Genomic DNA, 21963 nt, shown 5'->3' with positions numbered 1-21963 from the left:
CAGTGGGTGGTGCCCGCAGGGACCAACTGACAGCAGATTTGGGAATCAATTTGCTCCTTTGTTATGCTATCTCTATCCCATTTAACCAAGTGTTCTGTCCCCCTAGATAACACAATCAGTGCAATCGACAGTGACGGGAGGTGCCCATTAGCTCCACTCCGTTGCCCAGCACCCAACTGGCTGCCAGCAAGAAAGCTGTGCTTGCTATGGTCAATTCCTGAGGCAGAAGCTCTCTGTGTGCTCATTCCCTCTCAAGGAAGAGTCAGTCCCACAGGTGTCCACCTTGGGAGCCACAGGCCTTACCTCTTAATGGGCAGCCCTGGAAAAGGTACCTGGAGCAATGCAGAGCTCCAGGGGTTCCTGCCTGTGTGCCATGCTAAGAATAGTCACTGCTCACCTGGCAGAGACAGAGTGACATCTGGGGGGTGGAAAAAGAAAGTAGTCTTGTCCTGGCAAGTCACAGGCACTGCCTCAACAATCCATCACTGATTTACATGAAAGACACCCAGCACCGTCAGACCATCTGCTCTGGGGGATATGAGCCTGGCTGGGTATCTAGTCTGACACAAATGCCAAGGCACAGATGGGCTACTTTAGTGGGCATCTCAGGAGATAGCTGTTGGTCCAGGTTTCTCAAGGCTTTGGATTGCCCAGCCCCCTGTGACCAGAGGGATGGAGAGTCCTCAACCTAAACCTGCCTCCCCCACCCCAATTTCCTCCTTCCTCCCATTTGTCTCACACATCAGAGCTGCTTTTGTCTCCTGAACAGAATGTAGGCCATCTGCCACTTCCTCATGCCTGCCAATCCATGAGGTGGGTGTGAGCCTGTGGAATGACAGCCCCACTAGCAGACATGGGGAGGAACCAACCTCGAAAACTTCCCTAGCTCAACCTGGTTGTACTTCCTTTCTGAATTCTCCCATTTTGAAGCTGTGGAGACTAGAAGTATCTTCCCAGCCTTCTCAGAACTGGTAAAATTCTGTATGAACTGAACATGAAGCCAGCATCCATTGACCTTTTCTTGGCAGTTAAGGATCTAGGGAGCCTAGTGGGCCACAAGAAGACATGCATCAGCTCTTCACTGAGGTGGTTAAATGAGTCAACATAATCAATAGCAGAGCAATCTACATCTCTGACCAGAGATAGCAAATGAGTTTCATCTTCTGTAGCCTAATTGGTTGATAATGGTTGCCTGGATAACTGTTGAGAAGGGTTCTGAAGTCCCATGTGGCCTTAGCAAGAAACTATCAAGATTGATCAGTGACATCTGCCATAAATGGAGGGGTAGCATGCCAAATGTCATTCTGTCCCTGTTTAAGACCCTGCCTAGTGTTCTAAGAAAGATCAAAGGAGAACTGGGCATGATGGTGCATAGGTGTATGCCTGTTATCCCAGCACTCAGAAGGTAGATGATTATGAGTTTCAAGCCAGCCTGGAGGCTACAGAGTGAGACCCCGCCTCAAAATAAAAGAAAAAGGGAATTTGGGGAGACCTATCAAATGGAGGAAAGGAAATAGCATTTTCTCATTCAATCCTAAAAAAATGAAACTATACTGTACAGATGCTAAGAACACTGAGGTTTAAAGGATGTAGGCTGTTTGCCTGAGGCCACGTAGCCCCGGAGAGATGGACCTGGAATCCAAAGCCCTATCTGCCCCAGGGCTTGGGGTCTTCTACTAAGAAGACCCTTCTCTAGAAGGTCCATAAAAACCAGGAAAGGGTGCTGAGCATGTGACTTTCAATCCCAGTACTCAGGAGGCAGGGGCAGGCAGATCTCTGTGAATTTGATGCCAGGGCAGCCAGCTACATAGTGAGACCCTATCTCAGAACAAATCATGGAAGGGGAGAAGAGAAATACTTTTCTGAGAAGTGGGAGAAGTGGGACTTTCGGCATCAGGGCTGGAGAGATGGCTCAGTGGTTAAGAGTGCAAACCACTTTTGCAAAGGACCAGAGTTCTGTTCCCAGTACCCAAGTCAGTTGGCTCACAGCCACTTTAACTCCAGTTTCAGAGGATCTGAGGCCATTGGTAGGCACCCATACACATATAGACATATATATATATAAATAAAAATAAATCTTAAAAAAAATAGCTTCATGGGGCTGGAGAGATGGCTCAGCAGTCAAGCTGGTCTTCCAGAGGACCCACATAGTGGCTAACAACTGTCCATAGCTCCAGTTACAGGGGATCTGACACCCTCTCCTGGCCTCTGTGGGCTTTGCAAAACACAGGTGCACTTACATACTTGCAGGCAAAAGACTCATACACATAAAATAAGTAAATCAAAAAATTTTTTTCATATTTAAAAAAAAAGAAGTCAAGCATCCATGAGAAAATTTAAAACCAAATTCCAAATATGTGATATATTTCCTGAGACTAATAGCCAGAGGTTTCACAGGAAACAGGACACGAATTTGAATGTCTTATATCTCAGCCAGAAAAGTCACTGTTGTGAGGGACATTACTCTCGTTAAAATCCTTATCTCTCAGAGCTGGAGAGATGGCTCAGCAGTTAAGAGCACTTACTGCTCTTGCAGAGGACATGGGTTCGATTTCTAGCACCATGTAGTGGTTAGCAACTGCCTGTAACTCTAGCTTCAGGGGAATCTAACTCCCTCTTCTGACCTCCGAGGGTATTGCATGGCACAGGTACACTTACACACATGCAGGAAATATAATCATATACATAAAATAAAAATAATAAATAAAATAAAATTTAAAAAACCCTTATCTCTCCCATTTAAACTGATCATATGACTTTGAGCAAAGTACTTCCTTCTTTTTTTTTCCTCCTGTGTCCCAGACTGGCCTCAAACTTACTGTGTAGCTGAGGATGACCTTGAACTTCTGATGGCTGTGTGTCTCCATGCCTGTTTGGTTGGTTGGTTTCTTTCTTTCTTTTTTTTTTTTTTTTTTGGTTTTTTTGGAAAGGGGGCCTCCCTGTGGCCCCAGCTGTCCTGGAACTCACTATGTAGACCAGGCTGACCGAACTCACAGACTTCTGCCTCCTGAGTACTGGGATTAAAGGCATGCGCCACCACGCCCAGCCTTTTTTTAATCTTTTTTGAGACAGGGTCTCTCTGTAGCCCCAACTGGCCTGGAACTCACTATGTAGACCAGGCTGGCCTTGAACTCACAGACTTCCTCCTCCCAAGTACTGGGATTAAAATTGTGCACCACCACACCTGCCCATGTCCAGTTTATATGGTGCTGAGGATTGAACCTTGAGCTTCATACATGCCATGCAAGCATTTTACCAGTTAAGATACAGTCTCAGCCCAAGCACTTCCTTTTTCTGACCTACGTCCTCTTTAATAAAAATAAGGCCTTTGAGCTCATTAGGGCTGACAAACATGTATTGGTCACATCATGGTTTCTAAGGGTGCTGTGTTGAAAAGGATTGAATCTGGGAACAGCAAGAAATAGTGCAATGATCGATTTGTAATGCCTGTCTTGGGTGCTGGAGGAGAAAGGATAGTTCATGTGCCAACCTTGAAGTATGTGATATCATCTTGATTCCAGCTCTAAAATTTTATAACTTCATGATTCTCAACAATGAGCACACTCTCCAAGGCTCACTGTCAAAAGGGATATGGATCTCCTCCTGCCTGAGCTAGGTGGGATACTGCTTACTGTGGTGTAGCAGGAGGACCTCTGATCATTCATTATTATTTCAGGACTCTCCTCGGGGATTCCAACCATGGGGGAAGGTCAAGCCACAGGCATCAAGGAGATGGATGGAGACCTGACAGCAGCCCCTACACCTGAACAGCCAGACCGAGGTGTCCACTTTGTCACCACAGCCCCTACCCTCAAGCTACTCAACCACCACCCACTGCTGGAGGAATTCCTTCAAGAGGGGCTAGAGAGGGGCGAGGAAGAGTTGAAGCCTGCTCTGCCCTTCCAACCTGATCCACCTACACCCTTCACTTCAAGTCCCCTTCCCCGCCTGACCAACCAGGACAGCCGCCCGGTCTTTACTAGTCCCACTCCATCTGTGGCTGCAGCACCCACACAGCCCCACTCCAGGAAGAGACCTTGGAGTCTGGAGTCAGAGCCTCCTGAGCTTCGTATCACAGCTCCCCTACCTCCGGGGCCCAGCATGGCAGTACCCACCCTGCACCCAGGGGACAGGCCCAGTACTACACCTCCCAGCAGAGCATGGACTCCAACCCAGGAGGGTCCCGGAGACATGGGCAGACCATGGGCTCCAGAGGTCATGTCCCAGACTACAGGACTGGGTATTGAGGGGACCATCACCACCACAGCCTCAGGGGATGACGAGGAGACCACCACCACCACCACTACCATCATTACCACCACCATCACTACAGTCCAGCCACCAGGTCAGCTACCTGCTGACTCGCAGGACTGGAAGTAGGGGTTGGGGGCACAGCAGGATTCCCTAAATGCCTGTCTCTGACACTGTGTGAACCTGCCTTGCCCTTTGGCACCAAGGGCCAGCCTGCAGAAAGCATGTGGATTGGAAGGAGATAGCACCAGGTTCAAGCCCTGATTCTTCCAATTCTGATGCAGTCCTAGGAATTTTATTTAGCCTCTCAGAGCCTCAATTATAAAGTGACAATAAGCAGCACTTGGGAGGCAGAGGCAGGTGGATCTCTGTGCGATTGAGGCCAGGCTGGTCTTACATAGTGAGTTCCAGGCCAGCTGGGACTACAGAGAGACCCTGTCTCATAAAGACTAAATAAATAAAGTGACAATAAGAAAGCTTACTTCATGGAGTCATTGTGAGAACTGAGGTAGGATTTTACATAGTAGGTCCTCAGCATAAGGTGGTCCCAAAGATAGGACCTAGAAATAGGCTTCCTAGAGATGGGCTTCCCCACACAAACACACATGTGAAAGTCAACTATAACTGGCCCCACTCCACCAGAGCTGGGCTTAGCCTCATGTTTCCTCCTGCCTCCCAGGCCCCTGTAGCTGGAATTTCTCAGGCCCAGAGGGCTTTCTGGACTCTCCCACATCCAGCTCACCCTCTGATGTTGGCCTGGACTGTTTCTACTACATCTCTGTCTACCCTGGCTATGGAGTAGAGATCAAGGTAAGTAACTTGGGTCTAAGAGCAAAGATACCCTTTCTCAGAAAGAAGCCTGTTACGGAAGGAGATAGAAATGCTTAGGGGTACCAGTAGGATGGGGAGTGCCTAGGACCAGAAATAGGAGATGGGCCGAAAACATGGTTGGATTCTGTCTTGTGCACCACCAGAAATACCTGGGAGGGCTATGGAAGGGCAGGTGTGCTCACTTTCTTCCTCAAGACTTGACCAAGGGCTCAGGAGAGCCTGAGGCTCAGCCTTGGATGGGCAAGGGACTGGGTAAATATGAGTTCTAAACCTGAAACCACATGGCCCACCAGAGATAACACAAGACCCCCTGTGAGGAAGCTATGGTGCCTCATTCACGCATCTCTTCCCCCATTCATTCCTTCATTCAGCAAATTCTTCCTGCTCAGATCCTGTGGTGAGCACATGCTGGGTCCTGGGATGCAGAGGTGGGGAAGACTGATAGGGCCACCCCCTAGTCAGATAGGCAACTGGCTAGTGGGAGAGTCAGATTTGTCCCCAGTCTCCTGGGCATCTCATACTTCCCTAGGATTCAGACACTCCTTAAAGTCCCAGGCTTAAGTCTGAAAGCCCTCACTAGTGTCCCACAGGCTCTTCAACCTCCACAAATCCAGGTATTTCCTTTTGTTCCCCCAAATTTTACCAACCCATTGTGTCCAGGTCAGAAACCATGATGCAATGTGGTAGTGTTCCCAGAGCAGCAACAGGGGCCCCTTGGTCTCTCCGCACCCCCAAATTCTGTCATCATGACTTCCCCCCTAAAACTCACACTTGCCTGCTTCTCTCCATCACCCTAACTACTGTGTGGTCCATCCCTTATCATGCCTCCTGGTGAGTCAGTCACTGCCTCACTGATCACCCATCTATCCATGCTTCTTGCTATGCCCCCTTCCCCATATAAGCAGCCATTTTTCTTATATGACAATTTCCCACTCCTGTCCTCCATTCTGCCTTAGGAGCCTCTGAATCAGGGCAGTCCTGGGCCCATCTCTGCTACTTCCTATCTCATGATTACCTCTTCCTTTGTTTTGAACAACTTGCAACTGACTGAATGGACTGAGGCTTTTTGCCCCATAAACCCCAATTACATATTCTGGTCCCTCTTCCTTGAAACACTGGCATCACTTTCTGTGGGCATACTCTTTTGGCTCCCAAAGCTTTGACTCATCATCTCTCATCTTAGCCCTTGCCACTCTGTCTTCTATGGGTATGTTTATAGCTGCCCACCTCTTTGAGTAGATTACAAGTTCCTGAAGGGGTGCCTTATAACCAGGAATAGGTATGGAGGAAAAAGGAAGGGGCATTTATTCTGGGTCTTAGAAAGTATTCCATCCAGCTAAGGGAACTAGGCACCGGACTAGGGAGCCACAGGGAAGGCAGAGAAGGAGTCTGGAGAACAGGGTCACACTGCTTGCTTACCAACTCCAGGCCTGCCTCCCACCCATTCCAACTCCCACAAGCCTGGAATCTGGGCAGAGAGCCAACTGCACATGCCTCTAGCTTTCCCTTCTGGGGCAGTCAGTTTCAGGCCTCTAAGGCCCAGGGAAGAGGCCCTTTCCTAGCTGTACTGGGGCTCCTTTCTTTCTGTAACTGTTTTTTCCTGTTCTGCCAGGCCGTAGGCCCCTCACTCTGGGCTGACTGGAAGGGCAATTAGGAACAGTCACCCCCTCCTCTCAAGCCATTAGCACTCAGCACCGCTTAATTAAGGTAATTAATGTAAAATCATCACCTAATGAGAGGTGGCACCAGCTGTGGCTCACAGGGTGGAAGGTGCCAGCTGCAGGTGTAGGGAAGGAGATGGGAGGGGGCAGATGCCAAGCTGGATACCCCCCGGAAGATCTAGGCTGGCTCCATCTGCCCCCCAAGCCTACTGCCCTCACTGAACCTACAGGCCAGGCTGGGCCCAGCCGTGGTTCCCCACTGGGGGTTACCAAATAATGGGGCAAGATGCACTGCTGTTTCTGCTTGCCTCTACCCTGGCTCTGACCCTGGCCCTAGCCCAGACCCAAGCCCCACCCCGATGCCCACTCTTTAGGCAACCCTGGGTCTGGCACTGCTACATTTTTCATCCGAATGCAAAAGTGGTTACCAGGCAACCTTGAGATGAAGGCCTGCCACAGCCCTAGATTGCCATCAGGAAACATGGCATGTGCTGGCTCACCCTCCACTTTAGCCCCATAGGAGCAGAGTCCTTGAAGACACTGTAGTCCCCAATGGCCTGAGACAGAATCTGAGGCGGTGGGGGACATGGAGTGATTAGGGCTGGGTCACCACCCACTTTAGGGAAAGAACAAGAGAGACAACAACCAAGACAGGATGTAAAGTCAGGGCCATTTCTGGCCACCTCCCTCAGACCTAGTTCTCAAGGATTCACCACACAGGCCACTTGAAACCTGAAGAATTACTGATAGTGTAGATCAATATATCCACTAAATAGTTGGGGAAACTAGGGGCTAAGCAAAGAAAGGGAATTGCCTAAGATTCTTCAGTAATTCATTAACTAATGACCTTTGATGAATAGGTTTTTTTCACAAACACAAACTGGGCACTAACTTTACATGCCAGGCTCTGTACTGGACAAGGGGGACAGATCTTCCTGATCAGGGATGGAAATCATAAGCAGTGACCACAAGGCGTGGGGCACCTAGAAGGGCTGTGGAATTCCAGGCCCAGGGTGCTTCTCCTCAAACCTGGGAGTCCAGAAGGTTTCCTAGAGGTGAGAACACCTACTCTGAGGCCTGCAGGATGATGGGCCAACAGTCACACCTGGGCTGGAGGGGAATAGGGGTTAGCAAGCCTGGCCTCTAGAGGCTTCTTCCCTGGCTGCTTTTGAAAGGCAGCAATGTCAAATAGGAGCAGGGGATGAGGGTTGGGAGCAGGATTCCATCATGGGTAACCCTTGTCTGCCCCTGAGTTCACTAGGCTCACCAAGGCAAGAGGGGGTTGGAGTTGAGCAAGGGAGATGTGAGAAGCCAGGGAGAAGACTGGACTAAGGGCTCACAAATCACACCCCTGAGCAGGTCAGCCTGCTGAGGTCAGCCTTGCTAAGCCAGGAAGCACCTGTCATATAACTACCACCTTTGCCTAATACCTGAGACCCAAGGCAACACATAAACCCCCCCTCCTTTTGTTTTGAGGAGCAACCTCAGAAGTATCAGAATCTCTGCAAGCCTAGTTCTCCTGACTGAGGTCAGCCTTGCTAAGCCAGGAAGCACCTGTCATATAACTACCACCTTTGCCTAATACCTGAGACCCAAGGCAACACATAAACCCCCCCCTCCTTTTGTTTTGAGGAGCAACCTCAGAAGTATCAGAATCTCTGCAAGCCTAGTTCTCCTGACTTGGGTCACAGCCCTCCATAATCTACTCCACCCTCTGCCTGCCCCTCTCTCCATAATGCCACAACTCTTGGTGCCCTCTGAGGGTCCGAGCCAGGAGGAGGCCAGGTCAGGCCCTCCATGTCTAAAGAGACTGGCTTGCTTCATCTGGAGGTCAGGAACTGGGCTAGGCATTTTCTGAAAGTTCCAGAGAAGCCCTTCAGGACAATGGACAAGAGTCCCATGGTCCATATGGCTCCTGTCCTCTCCCCAGGCAGCCAGGTTCCCATGAGGACTCTAGGCCATTCTGGGCCTGGTGCCTGCCTTTCACTGCATTTGGCATTCCAAGAGCCTTCCTTCTGCCAGCCTCCATCTTGGTTTGGCCATTCTCTATACCATCTGGAGCCTGGGCACAGCTGCCCACTATCCCTGCCCTCATGCCTAGGTGGTCACATTGGCACATAGGTCTCTCAGGCCAGCTGTCAGTTTGATAGGCAGAACACCCTACCCTACTAAGCTGGGTCAAGACCAGACCTGACATGAGCATCAATAGAGAGTAAGGGGTTAGGGTGGAGGTTTGGGGCAGTTTCTTATTTCTTGGATCCAGGAAAGCCCATCTGAGTGTTGCTGGAAGGTCTGACTCCATGGATTTAGCCCCCCACTTCTCCCATCCCTAAAGTGGTCTTTATATAGGGCCAGCCTTTCAGTCCTGCCTCTGTAACCTCTCAGTGACCTCTCCCTGGCCTTCTCTGAGCCTTAGTTGCTCTCTCCATTAAAAGACAGTTAACCCAGATTGGTTTCTCCTGTCCTGTCCCTCTGAGTGTGGCTCCTCCTCTGGGTTCAGGAAGCTCCTGTGTAGTGGCCCCTTAGGCCTTGGCTTTGCTTTTTAGTAGCTGCCAGCTAGGGCCTCTGCTGGATGTGTGAGTGGTGACCAAGAATCTTGTAGAACTGTGACCAGGGGAGGTGGGGGTGGGACACAGATGCAGCCTTGGGATCCTCTGCTTGTGTAGGGTTGTACTAATATAAATCTGTGTCAAGACAGTGGCATCATTTCACTTGCCTGGGAGAGTTACACCATTGGGATGTGTATAACTTGGTCAGACAGGACAGACAAGGCAGGTGATCTAGGGGTTGGCAGAAGACAATCTGAGCTTGCCCTACTTCCCATCCAGAAGGACCAGCCTCATCAAAGTGGCAGTTTTTTCTCCTTGAACTGCCCCCTCATCTGCCAGAGGCAGGACAGTGCTGGACTGCCCAGGGTCCTGTGGGAATTGTCCTCCAAGCTCCCTCTGTTTCTGTCTCCTCTTGCCTGGCCCCCAGGGCCCCTCCTGTCACTGGATGGGGTGTGGGAAGACAGCCCTCATGAGTAGAGCTGACATTTCAATCTGCCTTCCTGGCTCTTCAGATGCCTGCAAATTACATCAAGACTTCATCTCCCCCCTTGTCCAACACCCAGCCCTGTCTGGCCCCTGTCAGCCTGGCCCTCCAACAAGTGACAAATTACATCCCAGCTTTTGCAGCAGGCCTGCAAGTGGGTACTCAAAACCCAGGGGATCAGCTCTGCACATCTAGTCCTAAACTGCTCAGGGAGCCTCTAGATGGGAGGCACATCCCAGCCCTCACCCCCATGCTGAGCTGGGAGCCAGACCCCTTGCCAGACCCACAGAAGGAGGTCAGAGGTTTCAACTCCCAATTTCCCCAGCTTTACAGGTTGCCAAGAAAAAGAATGGCTCATGGGAACTCAAATCCCAATATCTTGAAAAGGCCAGGGCAGGCCAAGCCCAAATCCACTTTCCTGCTAAACCTGGGGCCCTGGAGCCTGGGAATAAAGATGTCTAGAAGTCTATTTCTGCAGGTGATATCCCCCAAGAGGCTGGGAGGGAAGGGAGCTTGCCTCCAACAAGGCAAGACTCTGCTTAATAGCTGTGTGCCCTTTTCAAAGTTCTTAGCTTCTCTGAGCCTCTGCTTATTTGGGAAGATTTGAGAGACTTGGCATATTGAAGATGCTCTATGAATGGTAATTGTTATTATAGCTGCTGTTGCACCCACCCTCTGGTCCCAGTAGAGCAACAAGATCAGGAGCAGGAAGTTAGAGGTCAAGCTGGAGGTACATGAGGAACTAGGAAGAAAAGGCTTCATTGATTCCAATACCTGACTTCTCCTTCGCCCAGCTCCCAACATTTCAAGATGTTCTGAGACCCACCTGCTCCATGCCGTTCTGGGAGCATCCAAGTCCTCTGGTCTCCCCTCGAGGATTCCTGCTGCCTGCATTCAGTGCCACTTAAGGCAGAATTGTATGCTGCCTGGCAGCTCCCAATAATTACAGATTCCACGTGTGTGAGGCTTGTTTTCCCAACTCTAGCATCACACAATCTCCAAGTTTGAACGGACCTCATCCAGCCTCCGCCTGCTAGGGATTCCTTGAGGGATGTCCCCAGCAGATGGTCAGGCAGCCGCCACCCAAATGTGCCTGGGTGGGGAGCTCCTGGCACAGAGGAGGTGTTTCTGTCCCCAGCATCCTGCCTTGAACCTTCTGTCCATCATTTCTAGACTTACCTAATCTTTCCTCCCTGGCAGGGATGGGGCTTCTCCTGCCAAGCTGTCCCCTCTATGGCCCCCAGAGCATATCTATCCTCAGCAGCTACAATCAGACCCCCCCCCAAAAGCCTGGTAGCACCCATCTCCTTGGACCTGACTGGGCTCAGCATGGTGTGCTTTTCAGCTCACAGGGATATACCTCCAGAGGCCCATATACATTCATTCCATCCATCTGCGCTGAGACTAGTCTATGAAGGTGGTATCCTGAACCAAAGTGCCACACCAGGCTTAAATACAAAGATGAGGAGGGGAAAGCCTGAAGAAGAGTGATTGATGGCTTGCTCTGGGAGACAAAGGAGGAGGGCTGGTTTCACCTGGTGGGAAAGAGAGGAAGGTAATTCCTGTGCTAATGCCCAGAGGGGCAAAAGACAGCGGAGCTTTTGTGGTCACAGGGCAGGGAACTGAGGCTGGCAAAGCCACTAAAGCTGAATATGTGAGAGAAGTTTGGACCTTGTTTTCTGGCAATCTGAAGCCACCAGTAGGGTTTGAGTGGGAGAGAAGTCTGGTCTGGGGTAGTCAGTCCTGGGATGTGAGTACAAACAGATGGGATAGGCTATAGTCAGAGTCCATTCTCAGAAACAGTGGGCGAGAGGTGATCTGAGCCCAGACTACAACGGAAGAGAAGGAGGAGGAGGAGGAAGAGGAAGAGGAGGGGGAGGAGAAGGGGGAGGAAACAGCTGGAATGCCTGGAAGATAAGATTGGGAAGGGTTGGTGACTCACTGGGTGCCACTTAACCAGCAGCAGCAGGTGGTTAATCCTTGAAGGGTCAGTTTCTGAGCAATGTGGTAGAGCCCTTAGAGCTCGGAGATCAGTTTCCACTGCTCAGGAATCTCATTAAAATGTAGAATATGAGCTGGGTGTGGTAGCTCACGCCTTTAATCCCAGCACTTGGGAGGCAGAGGCAGGTGGATCTCTGTGAGTTCGAAGCCAGCCTGGTCTCCCTAGTGAGTCCAGGCCAGCTGTGGCTGCAGGGAGACCCTGTCTCAAATACACCAAAATACTACTACTACTACTAATAATAATAGTAATAAAATGTAGGGTATGAGTTTATGGATCTGAGGTGGGGTCCGAGGGTTTGTTTTTCTTCTTTTCCTTCCTTTTTTGGGGGGCGAGGGGAGAGGAGGCAGGGTCTTGTGCATCCTAGGCTAGCCTAGAACTTGCTATATAACCAAGGATGACCTTAAGCTTCTGATCCTCCTATCTCCGTCTCTCAACTGCTGGGATTACAGGCATGTACCACCACACCTGGTTTATATAGTGCTATCAAACCAGGGCTTCTTGCTAGGCAAGCACTCTACCAACTGAGCTACATTCCCAACCCCTGTTCTGCTTTTCTTAAACATTAAGCATTAAAAAAAATTTTAAATTTATTTTTATCTTATGTGTTTGAGTGTTATGCCTGCATGCATAAGTGCACCTGTGTCCTGCACTGCCTGTGGAGGACAGAAGAAGGTGTCGGATCCCCTAGAACTGGAGTTATGGATGGCTGTTAGCTGCCATGTGGGTGCTGGGATTCAAACCTGGTCCTTCTCCCCTCCCCCCACCCCAGTTCTGCTTTTCTTCAAAGTTCCCAGGTGATGTAGATGCCCCGGGTCTAGGGATCTCATTTTGAGTAGATCTGCTGGGCATGGTGGCACACACCTGTGATCCCAGCACTCAAGAGGCTGGGGCAGAAGGATCACAAATTTGAGACCAGCCTGGTCCACATAATGAGATTTTTATTAAAAAGAAAACAACTAAAAAACCCATGAAATCCAAATAGTGTACTTGTCCAGGATCACAGGGTCCAGTTCCTAGATCTCTGGGCTCCTAACCCTGTGCTCTACCAACCCACAGTACCCTTTCCCCTCTGATCACACTCTGTTATTGTCTGATCCTTGTTTGATTGGAGGCATGGCACCAAGAAGCATGCATAAGGAATGAGGGTCTGAAGATCAGAGTGGTAGCAACGGGGCCTGTGACAGATAAAGTATCAGCCAGAGAACAGAAGGAACAGAATTGTGGTATGACATATGGCCAAACTGAGGGGCCAGCAGGCACCATGTTGGGCAGAGCCATAGGGCCAAGCAGAGTCTGGACTAGTGCCATGGGCTTCACAGACTCAGTGTGGATGATTTAAACAAGAAAGCACTATGCTGAGTAGCAAGCTTGAGACTATTAATGGCTGCAATTCAGAAAATATTGATGTGGAGGAAGGAGTGGGTTAAGCCCTCCAGGCAGGAAGCCTGGCCAGGAGGCCACTGCACTGATCTAGGTGAGCAATAATAGTGATGAGGTGGAGAAGTGGCAGTGAGGACAAAGACTAGTGAATAGATCTGCAGTCTACTTGACAGACTGAATGACAGATTGGATGTGGGACATGAGTGAAGAGGCAAGATGCCAGTTTCTGATGTGGGCACCCAGGTAGTGCTGGAAGTTTGGGAAGAGGTAGCTCATCATAAGGCAGGCTGGGTGTAAGGAGCTTGTGCAACATCCATCAGAAATGTCCAAGAAGCTGGGCACATACGTCTGATACTTTAGGGACTCATACTGCTGACCCAGCACCTCTACAAATGAGAGAACTGAGACCAGGGAAGGAAATGGTAGAAAGCAAGTAGGTCTCCTCATGATCTCTATGTGAACCTGCGTAATGTGCTCAATACCTCTGACCTTCAGGTCCATCTAGGTTATGAGAAGTTCCGGTTGAGCTCCTCCTGTGTGATAAGCTCCTCCTGTGTGAGGTGCCTTGTGTAGGGCCTGGAGGCTCCAAGGTGCAGAAGCCACAGGACAGCAGGGCTCAAGCAGCAAGAAGTCTGACTGCTCTGCTTTGCTCTCCCGTTCACTTGCAGGTTGAGAACATCAGTCTCCAGGAAGGGGAGACCATAACCATGGAGGGCTGGGGTGGGCCTGACCCACTGCTCCTAGCCAACCAGTCTTTCCTGCTGAGGGGCCAAGTCATCCGCAGCCCCACCCACCAAGCAGCCCTGAGATTCCAAAGCCTTCCACCACCTGCTAGACCTGGCACTTTCCATTTCCACTACCAAGGTAAGTCCTGAGCAGCCTAAAGAAGAGCCAGCCAAGACCAGCTGCTCTCCTGAGTGGCACTGGTGTTATTACAGCCTGTCTAAGGGACTTGACAATGACCATCTAGAGATCTTCAGCTAACCAGCCTGACCTCCCCACCTGCCTGGGATCTAGCTTATGCCTGGTGGCTTCTCAGAATGCCTCAGGAAAAGGGCATGGCATGATGAAATGGACAAATCTCAGACTAAGGGGATGGGCAGATCTGTATGTACTTGAATCTTCTTCTCTACAGCTGTTGACTCCAGGCAGGTAATTTTACCTCTCTGCCTTTCCTTTCCTCCAATTTTTTTTTTAAGTATGCTATTAATTTTTTCTTTTTTTTGGTGTTTTTGAGACAGGGTCTCCCTGTAGCCCCAGCTGGCCTGGAACGTACTATGTAGACCAGGCTGGCCTTGAACTCACAGAGATCCACCAGCCTCTGCCTCCCAGGTGCTGGGATTAAAGGCATGCACCACCATACCTGGCTATGCTATCATTTTTTATTTCATTTTAACAATTATCTATTCATTTATTATTTATTTATTTTGTGGGAGGACAATTTTGGTTCTCTCCTTCCACCATGTGGATTCCAGGGATTAAACTCAAGTCATCAGTCTTGGCAGTAACTACCGTGACCTACTGAGCCATCTCTGTCATTCATTTTTAATTTTGTTTTATTTCTTATTTATTTATGTTTTAGTCAGGGTCTCACTGTATATCCCTGGCTGGCCTGGAACTCACTATGTAAACAAGGCTGGCCCTGAACCAACAAAAATCTTCCTGCCTTTGCCTTTCCAGTGCTGGAATTAAAGGCATACACCACCACATAGAGCTCAATTTTTATTTTAATTAAAGGTAGGTAGATCTCTTGAGTTCAAGGTCAGCCTGGTAGTCTATATAGTAAGTTCCAGGCTAATCAGAGCTACATAGTTAAACCCTTTTTCAAAAACAGTAAATAAAATAATTTCATATTACATAAAGAATCAAGTCCATCCATTCATTGCAGATAAAGTTTTAGAAATATTTTCTATAATAAGTTTAGTATTTGGGAATTAGTCCATTGTAACATTTCTATAGGTACAGAGTCCAAGTCCCCACCTTCATCCCAATTCTTATTAATTTTTGAGAGAAATTTTGAAAATACAGAAAAGTATGAAAAATAATACAAGATGCCCACATACCACAATTCAGAATTAGCCAATATCGTCACATATTTACTTATAGTGTAATACTGAGCGAGATGTACAGAGGAACACCACACAGTGATGGTCGACTTAGGAGTCCTTTATTAACAGCCGTTGGTCAGAGAGGAAGCTAATGCCCAAAGGAACTCTTGACCCAGAGGAGAAGCAGGGCAGGGCAGGGTTTATAAAGCTTAAAGCCACAATTACATCAGATCGCCATAGTTACACCAGACCAGAGGGGCAGGTCAGTTAACAAAGAGGTTTTTAGCTAACAAAAAGTTTTGATAAGGAAAAAAACAAGTTTCTCAGAATTGTAGAAACAATGGACTCATAGAGATGAATGTATACCTGGGAAGGAGGATGTGCTATCTGACTACTTCTAAGTTTCCAGTATTATAGAAACAATGTACTTTCTGAAACTACCTGCATGAGACGATCTGCCTGGCTGACTGCAGTGGGAATAGCTGGGCAAAAACACAGGGTAAAGTCAGGTAGAGCAAAAGGGAGTTATTTTAGCCATTTCAGTAGTCTTAAAAGAAATGAATGTTTATTATTTCTTTATTTATTGTATGCGTATGTTTGTATAGGTTAAGGGACAACTAGGAGGGGGGTTCTTTTTCCACTATGTGGGTCCTGGAGATTAAACTCAGGTTGTCAGGCTCGGCAGTAGGCACCTTTACCCACTGAGCCATTTCACCACTGAGGATTTATTTATTTGTTTATATTTTTTAAGACAGAGTCTCCCAGTAGCCTCAGCTGGCCTATAACACACTATAGTCTCCCTGTAGATCAGGCTGGCCTCCATTTCACAGAGCATGGCCTGCCTCTGCTTCCCAAATGCCATCATGCCCAGATGTATTTATTTTTGAGACAGGGTCTTGCATCGTAGTTGAGGCTGACCGCAAACTCACAATCCTCCTGAGTGTCAAGACTGCAGGCATGAGCCACCATGCCAGCTAGAAATTAATGTTTATATAAAAAGCTGAAGCAGTCTTCCCACCCCACCTCCTGCACTCATGCCTTTCAGGGGCCACCGTTATCTGATCTACCTTTTCCTGCTGTAAGATGAGGCAAAACCATCTACCACACAAAGACATGGTTTGGAGTAAACAAAATGTGCATGCCAAGTGTTTTTAGCATGTGCTCTATTAAGGAAGCTAGTATTGTACTGTTTGCAGGGTGGGAGAGGGAGGAAAAGGGACTTGGTGCTTTGCAGAGTCTCTATAGGTATACTTCTAGCCTGTTTCCTTCCTCAGGTAGGAAGTCAGCTTGATCCTTTGCACTGGTTAACCTTAATTCAGATTCCAGAGTGCTAATGGGGAAGTAAATGGTGGGAACAATCAAGACATTGTCTTGCATTGTCTCAGATCACTTCTGCCTCCCTGCAGGGTGGAACAGCAGCCAGCCAGAAGGCACTCCGGAGCAGTGGATGCTCTGAACCTGCCTGTAGAGCACTCACCTTGTCAAGGCTTTACCACCCAAACTAGGGGAGCTATCCAGTATGACAGCAGGGAGCCTGGTGGTACGCAGGGGTTGTACAGGGACTCAGCCAAGACAAGGGCCAGCTGAGGCAGAGTGAATGTCAGAGCAGCCCCTCCAGTCTCCCTAATGGCTCATCGGTCCTCCCCAGCAGCAGGCATAATTTCACACCACAGTAACCTTTTGTCTTGGTGCAAATTCCTTTGCACAAAACTCCAGACCTTTCTTTGTGGGGCCAGACAAAAGTGATAGAATGCAATGGGGCAAGAGGCCCAGCATGGGAGAGCAGATCCCTAGGAGAGCCCGCCCAGTCCTGCTCTTTGTCCCAGAAGTCCTCCCTCTTTGCCCAGTTTTTGTCAATGATCAGCTCTTTACTTAATGAATATAATTCCCCTAATTACAGGCCGTAATTAGCCCTGATCCCAGAGATGGGAACAGGAGGAGTGTGTGCTCACACATGTCTCCTGGGCTAGAGAAAGTGGGTGCCAAGAAGGTGGGTGAGGGGCTTGGGAACCCCACCCATGCAGGAGCTGTCGCAGCTGATGATGGCTGTCACGACTGTGGGCTTCCACAAGGGCCTTGAGTCAGGACCTAGTTCTAATCCCCCTGGCCTAGCCTCAGACAGGATGGGAGGCAAAGCACCTGACAGACCCCTCCCTTCTCCATCTAAGCATTCCTGGCACTGGACTTGGCTCCAGAATCAGCCACCAGTAAGAAAATAACTCAACAGATTGTGGTGGTGCAGACTCCCTTGCAAAAGGTTGGTTGTCATGGCAATAGGAGGAAGCTCAGCTTGGGAAGTGGCACTTACCCATTATGGAGTCTTGGGGGCACCTCCCAGTGATATCAGCCTCCTCCTTTTACCTCATCCCAGCCCAGAGTGTCCCTTTCTATGAAACAGAATAATTCCCTTCCCTGATGGTACTGGGGAAAATAAAAGCATAACAGCTGAATCTGACACCTGGCCCTTGCTCCCAGTTGGCACCTTGGATGGGGTGTCAGTTAGCCCCTCACCCCTCCACTCTGGGTATAGTGCCAGATTGACATGCTGAACAATCTACAAGGCCAGCCTTGCCTGTTACTCTCAGGTTTCTCTGGCCCCTAAGGCCAGGATTCCATTTTAACTGAAGCCTAGTGGTCGCAGTGGGTAAGGATGGTGGAGAGCTAAGAGAGCCCCACCCCATCACTCACTTGCAGTGTGATCATCATACACAGGCTCCCTGAGCCATAGCCTCTCTGAATCTTAGCTTTGCGTATCTGAACACTGGTTACTAAGTCCAGCCTCGCCTTCTTTCCTCCAAGTATATTATAGGTACCAAGTAAGGAGGGTGTGGACTTAAGGAGCTGCAAAGAACAGCAAAGGTGAGATGCTGTTCTTAGTCAAGATCACAAACACTAGCAGCTTGTGGGGTGTTTGGTGTGTATTCTGTGCCAGGCACTGCACACATGTCCTCTCATTTAACCTCCACAGCATTGGATGCAACACTAAATGGTTGGTTAAACAAGGAAACTGAGACACAAAGAAGGAAGGTAGCTTGCCCAAGGTGGCTCAAGGAAGGGAAGCCTGCATTCAAACCCAGGCAGTCTGACCACAGAGCCCAACTCTTATGCGTTGTTCTGAACCACCTGTCAACCACAATGAGCCTCTTTCTGGTCATTCTCTCAAAAAGCCTCCTGTTTTCAAAGTTACAGACAGGTGACAAGTCTCAAAACTGAGTCATAGCTAATTCAAGCTTTAGGAATCTGCCCAAAGGCAGCCCCCTTTCCTATTCACCAAAAAGTAAAGGCACCAATCATGCTTTCTTTACTTCTCTCCTGAACTGCTCCATTCTTCCCACCTCCCTGACCCAAGCCAGGACCCCCATTTTTAGCTATTATCAGGATTTCCCTACAGACTTGGGATTTACCAGGCAATTTTATAGGATTTGCTGCCACTATGCGGTCATATATGGTATGACAATTGCAAAACATCAGGTTTCCTGGAGTAACTAGTCCCACTTCCAAATTCCAGAAGGCTCAAGAACCTCTCCCACTCACCCCACCCTGACTTTAAAAGTCCTTTACTGTTGCTATCAAGTTTTTTTTTTAACATTTTTCATTAAAAATCGGGAATATTGGGAAAAACTTGCTGTCTGACTCTAATCTTTCCTTCTAAAATTCATGTTTGCTTCCTACAGGAGAAATAATGCTTACAAGTCATCCATATTTTTTTTTCAGCACCAAAGTTCAAACCTAAGCAAGCACTCTACCACTGAGCTATTATACATACCCAGGCCCCAAAAACACTTTTAGAAGACAATCATCTAAGTGCCAGAGAGCTGGTAGCTTGGTTTGCTTTGGTTGTCACTTTTATGTGTATGAGTGTTTTGCCACATGTAAATGCAACACGTGCATGCAATGCCCATGGAGGCTAGAAGATGGCATCAGACAGTTGTTAACTGCCACGTGGGTGCTGGGAACTGCAAGAGCCATCTCTCCAGCTCCTGGTTATTGCTTTGAGACAAGGTCTTACTGTGTAGCCCAGGCTGACCTTCAACCCAAGCTCCTCTTGCCTCAGTACCCCAAGTGCTGAGATTAAAGGTGTGTACCACCAAGCATGGCAAGCATTTTGAACCTCACTTAGTAAGGATGCACACACAGCAAAGGCTTAGGTAGACTGCCTAATGTGTCACAGGACTTGGATCAGAACCTAAGCCTCTGAGCTTCAAGTTCTCTACCGTTCTGCGAACCAACCCTCACTGGCTTGATAAAGAATGAGTGGGTTTTTTTGTTGTTTTTTTTTTTTTAACTCCTAATACTGCCTCTGGCCCAAATGATACCTGGAGAAGCAGGCTGTGCAGGCCTCCCCACTCCTCACAGTCACCCATTCTCTCTTCACAGCCTATCTCCTAAGCTGCCACTTTCCCCAACGTCCAGCTTATGGAGATGTGACTGTCACCAGCCTCCACCCAGGAGGCAGCGCCCGCTTCCACTGTGCCACTGGCTACCAGCTGAAGGGTGCCAGGTTCCTCACTTGTCTCAATGCCACCCAGCCCTTCTGGAATTCCCAGGAACCTGTCTGCATTGGTGAGTGGTTCCAATAGAGAAGGCTTAGTGCCAAACAAAGGAGGAAGGTAGGAGCCATCTCCCCTCTCCATCAGAAAATGATCATACACCTCAGTGGTACTGAGTCAACCCACATTTATGGAACTCCTACTATAATATGCCAGCATCACAAGTCAGGCTCAGAGTTGGTTTTCAGTGAGTGAGTAAATGTAAAGGCAGGACTAGTCAGGGATGATTAGTGCCCTTGGCAGACTGCTAGCTGGAGGTGGCCAGATACCTTCTGAAGTAGCTCTCCAGCCATCATTACATTGCCACTCCTTGGCTGACAGCTAAAGACCTCTCTAAACTGACATCCCCCTCAACCCCCAGCTTGGGACTACCTTTTTTTCCCCCAAGGAAAAACTGAGTTGCTCACCTGGGCCCAGCAGTGAGGGTTCCTGGGTCTTTCAACCACAGAGTTCAAGGAAGGTAAGTGGGGATAGAGAAGGGGCCTGAATGAAACAGGGATTCTGCCCTCAGAGCCCCACAATTCCAGAAATGGGTAAAAGGACACAGATCACGAATTTCTAGAGCAGGGAGCAAAAGGTATCAAGGAAGAGACATGAAATTGCTAGGCATGGTGGTGTGGTATACATATGTAATCTCCAGCAGTGGGGAGGCTGAGATATGAAGACTGTGAGTTCTAGGCTAGCCTGGGCTACATAGCCAGGCCTCATCAGAGAGAGGGGAAAGGAGGGAGGGAGGAAGAGAGGGAGAGGAAGGAGAAAAAGATGAAATTACCTTGGGACAAAACAGTTATTAACTCTCAGTTGGTATTGAGGTGACTCACTAGAGGAAGGTAGCAATGGTTTGACATTTCAATACAGAAGAACAATGTAGGCAGTGATATAGGGACAGAAAGAAGAGGGTGTTAACAGCACAGAAGACAGCCAGGTGGAGTGGATATTAGAAAGGACCTTGACTGTCAGGCCAAAACACTAGGTGGACAGATGTTGAGTTTTGGGGGAAGGAGGAAATAAGCTCAAAACTGTTCCTCAGGGGAGACAGCCAGTGGTTGTCTAAAGGCTAGCTAGAAGTTTGAAACAGGATAGTGTCTTTAGGAATGGGGAAGAGAGAAGTTCAGAGACACTGAGCCAGGGAAAGTGAAAAAAGACCCTCAGTTCTCGTCCCAGGTGGTTACCAACCCAAGAAGGCTCATGGGGAAGGAATGTTGGGTCTGCTGTAAAACAGGCAACTTGCGCTTTTCTCTTTCCTGGAAGGAAAGAGACTTTGGTTTTTTAACTTTCCATATTCTCCCTGGTACTGGTCAGAGAGCTCAGGTAGATATGCTCTCTGCTCTGAGAAGCATCAAGTGAAGAGTTGAAGAGTCTAACAAGCAGCTCAATGTAGATACTGGAATAGGGGTGATCTCAGTGTGGCAGTAATCTGAGGGAGGTCTGCTCTAAACTGGAGGCCAGGAAGGCTTCCTACAGAAATGGCTTGGAAGGCTTCCAGAAATGTCAGCTCAAGGCAGTGTGGTGGATTCCATGTGGAGATGAAGAAACAGCATGACCCAGTGAGGACACAGTGAGGTGTGCCTGAAAGAGTTTTTGGTGGGGGAAGACTGAAAAGGAATGGAGAGTCCCAGTAATAAAGGGCTTGAACCCCATTCCAAGAGCAATAGGGAGCCACTAAGCAATTCTAAGCCAAAGATAAGATGTGATTAGATTTTTTGTTGCTGTTGGTTTTGTTTTGGGGGGTTGTTTTGTTTGCTTATTTGTTTTTTGGTGTTTTTGAGACAGGATCTCCCTTATAGTCCCAGCTGGCCTGGAACTTGCTATGTAGACCAGGCTTGGCTTAGAGATCTGAGCCTGCTTCTGCCTCCCAAGTGCTGGGATTAAAGGTATGTGCTAGCATGCCTGGGTTGTGATTAGATTTGAAGAACAGTTCCATGCTGAGATCAAGCAGACAGGTAGGCTCCCCTTCTGTAGAGAACAGAGATAAGACTCATCCTGGGCTCTAAGACCTTGATTTGGCTATTCTGTTGTCTGGAGCCATTGGAAGCAATGGTACTGCGTATGGGCCATGGTAGTCTCTGAGAGCAGGAATGGCCAGATCTGTGTGTCTAGGAAGAGCAAGAACTGCCCAGAATCAGCTACCTCTTGTTTCAGGCCCCTTCTCTGACATACTTATCTTCCACGAGCTCTGTGGTTGAATGACCCAGGCTGCTGGGCCC

General features: G+C 48.7%; 1 protein-coding gene across 5 annotated transcripts in view; it reads left to right on the top strand.

The window, feature by feature from the left end:
- The window catches only part of Sez6 (seizure related 6 homolog), a 51111-nt gene that overhangs the window by 18913 nt on the left and 10235 nt on the right, over nt 1–21963 (top strand). For all 5 annotated transcript variants that reach the window (XM_008828702.2, XM_008828701.2, XM_008828703.1 and 2 more), the window contains exons 2-5: nt 3677–4345; nt 4931–5061; nt 13827–14022; nt 19584–19769. In XM_008828702.2, coding sequence (XP_008826924.1) covers nt 3677–4345; nt 4931–5061; nt 13827–14022; nt 19584–19769 — 1182 coding nt within the window. The remainder of the gene's footprint in view (nt 1–3676; nt 4346–4930; nt 5062–13826; nt 14023–19583; nt 19770–21963) is intronic.

Source organism: Nannospalax galili, unplaced genomic scaffold, assembly GCF_000622305.1.
Source record: "Nannospalax galili isolate Female #2095 unplaced genomic scaffold, S.galili_v1.0 scaffold212, whole genome shotgun sequence".
NCBI classification, from domain to species: domain Eukaryota; kingdom Metazoa; phylum Chordata; class Mammalia; order Rodentia; family Spalacidae; genus Nannospalax; species Nannospalax galili.
This window is presented reverse-complemented; position numbering and strand designations above follow the sequence as displayed.